Source organism: Nematolebias whitei, chromosome 22 (genome assembly GCF_014905685.2).
Source record: "Nematolebias whitei isolate Nwh7 chromosome 22, NemWhi1, whole genome shotgun sequence".
NCBI classification, from domain to species: domain Eukaryota; kingdom Metazoa; phylum Chordata; class Actinopteri; order Cyprinodontiformes; family Rivulidae; genus Nematolebias; species Nematolebias whitei.
In genome coordinates this window covers 1,831,652-1,833,905 of record NC_056519.1, presented here as the reverse complement: position 1 = coordinate 1,833,905, position 2,254 = coordinate 1,831,652, and the positions used below count along the sequence as shown (strand labels likewise).

Here is a 2,254-nt window from a genome sequence, read left to right as displayed (position 1 = left end):
AATAAGCTATTTGGGAGCAGATTACCCGCTCTTAACGTAATTTATACGGATCGGGTGGGGCCCACACAGCAGGTGGGCGTGGACTAATTTTTTCAGTATGATGCTTGCGCATAACGGGATAAACCCATCAGCGACAGCCTTAAAGGGCTACGCCTATATTCATAGAATCTGGGGTTACAGTACGTAACCAACGTTTTATCATTAAATGATGTAATGAATTATTGAGCTACCCAATAATGATACAGTTACTTTTGTTTTTAAATGAATTTTAAAATCATAAAGCAACGAATCCTGTACAAGTATTATAAATGAGCATTATTATGTAATTCTGTATTTTGGTTTTATTCCTGATCACACACCTTGTGTTCACATTGAGACACTCGGGGCCATTAGTCTCACCTTCTGCCAGCTGCTCACAGCAGGAAACCAGGAAACCAACAACAGATGCTCAAGAAAACAAAACCATGGGGTGTTAGGAAAGAAAAAGACTTTACTTCAGAGAGAGAGCAAAGAGTCACGTGCTGCTGCTCTGGAGGAGTTCCTCAGGGCTGCAGGACTATCCAGGTGCATGAAATATGGAGCTTTAAGCAGTGCTAAGAACTGCTGCAGTTGGAGTTGTTCAAATTAATACAGAAGGTTATGAAAATTAAAATACATTCATGCTTCAACAAATAGTTGCATGAGTTCAGTTTGGAGTAATAATATGTGTATGGCAGAGATGAGATAATAATAATAATAATAATAATACTTTATTTATAAAGCCCTTTAAAACAACCACAGCTGCCACAAAGTGCTGTACATATAAAATCAGAACATTTAAACACATAAAAACAGTTGTTAAAACATTAAGATCAATAAAAGTAATAAAAACAGTGCAGAGTAAATTCAGTGTGTGCTAAAAGCCAGGGAGTAAAAATGTGTTTTAAAAGAGTTTTAAAACTGGACAGTGAAGGAGCTCGTCTGATGGAAGAGGGAGATCGTTCCACAGTCTTGGAGCAGCAACAGAAAAAGCTCTGTCCCCTCTGAGCCTCCGCTTGGACCTCGGCACCTCCAGGAGCAGCTGATCAGCTGATCTGAGGCACCGAGCAGGAGAGTATGGGTGAAGCAGCTCAGAGAGAGGATGGAGCAAGACCATTTAAACTTTTAAAAACAAATAAAAGAATCTTAAAATGAACTCTAAAATGAACGGGCAGCCAGTGGAGTGAAGCCAGAGTGGGGGTGATGTGCTCCCTCTCATGAACTCCAGTTAGAAGCCGAGCAGCAGCGTTCTGGACCAACTGGAGGCGTCTGAGGGAGGACTGGCTGACTCCAAGGTAAAGAGCGTTGCAGTAATCCAGCCGAGAGGTGACGAAGGCATGGATTACTGTTTCCAGCTGCTGTTTTGTAAGGATGGTCTTTACCTTAGCAGCTGTCTGAGGTGATAAAAACTGGTCTGGACCACCGCTCCAATCTGGGAATCTAATTTAAAGATGATTGAGATGATGAGAGGAGATGATGCACAGAAGTCTGTTGGAGTCAGTCTCCTCACCAGAAGAACTGTGAAAAATCACATCATGTTGCTGCTGATCTGTTTCATGTTGCTGCTGATCGGTTTCAATGTTGCTGCTGATCTGTTTCATGTTGCTGCTGATCTGTTTCATGTTGCTGTGTTCATGCGTGCACATCTGCTCACAGACTCATGTTCATGTTTGTGCTGATGTTCAATGTTTTATGTTATGAGTGCTTAGTGTATATTTAGTTGATGTTTTTCTTAGTTCATATCTTAGATGTTATTACTGTTTTTCTTTTACATTTTATTGTTGGATGTAACTGGGACCCTGTGGACATAATGCGTTACCAGTTAATGAAAGCAGGCATGAATATTCTTGAACCCGTTATCAACCATTATTACCAGTTAATGAAAGCAGACACAGTATTGAACCAGTTAATAACCATTAAACCCAGTTAGTTAAAACAGAGAGCAGCTCTCCAGAGGCAGTGGTGGCTCTGAAAAGAGCCTTTGTTGCACTCGGTGCGGGTGAAGAGCTCATGAAGATCAGATCTACTTCTTGGTCTTCTTGGCCGCGGGCTTTTTGGCGCCAGTCTTCTTGACTGCAGGCTTCTTGGCAGCCTTTGGCTTCTTAGGAGCGACCTTCTTGGGGCTCTTGGTCACCTTCTTGACCGCCTTCTTGGCCGGCGCCTTCTTGGGGGACTTCTTGACCGCCTTCGGCTTCTTGGCAGCGGGTTTCTTGGCTGCCGTGGTCTTCTTGGCGGC

At 42.8% G+C, this 2,254-nt stretch overlaps 1 protein-coding gene across 1 annotated transcript in view; it reads right to left on the bottom strand.

The window, feature by feature from the left end:
• Positions 1–2,016: 2,016 nt before the first annotated feature.
• Positions 2,017–2,254, bottom strand: part of LOC119428350 (histone H1) — a 790-nt gene continuing 552 nt past the window's right edge. Inside the window, exon 2 of the mRNA XM_037696026.1 lies at positions 2,017–2,254. Within this exon, the coding sequence (XP_037551954.1) occupies positions 2,042–2,254 (213 nt within the window). The 3' untranslated portion in view covers positions 2,017–2,041.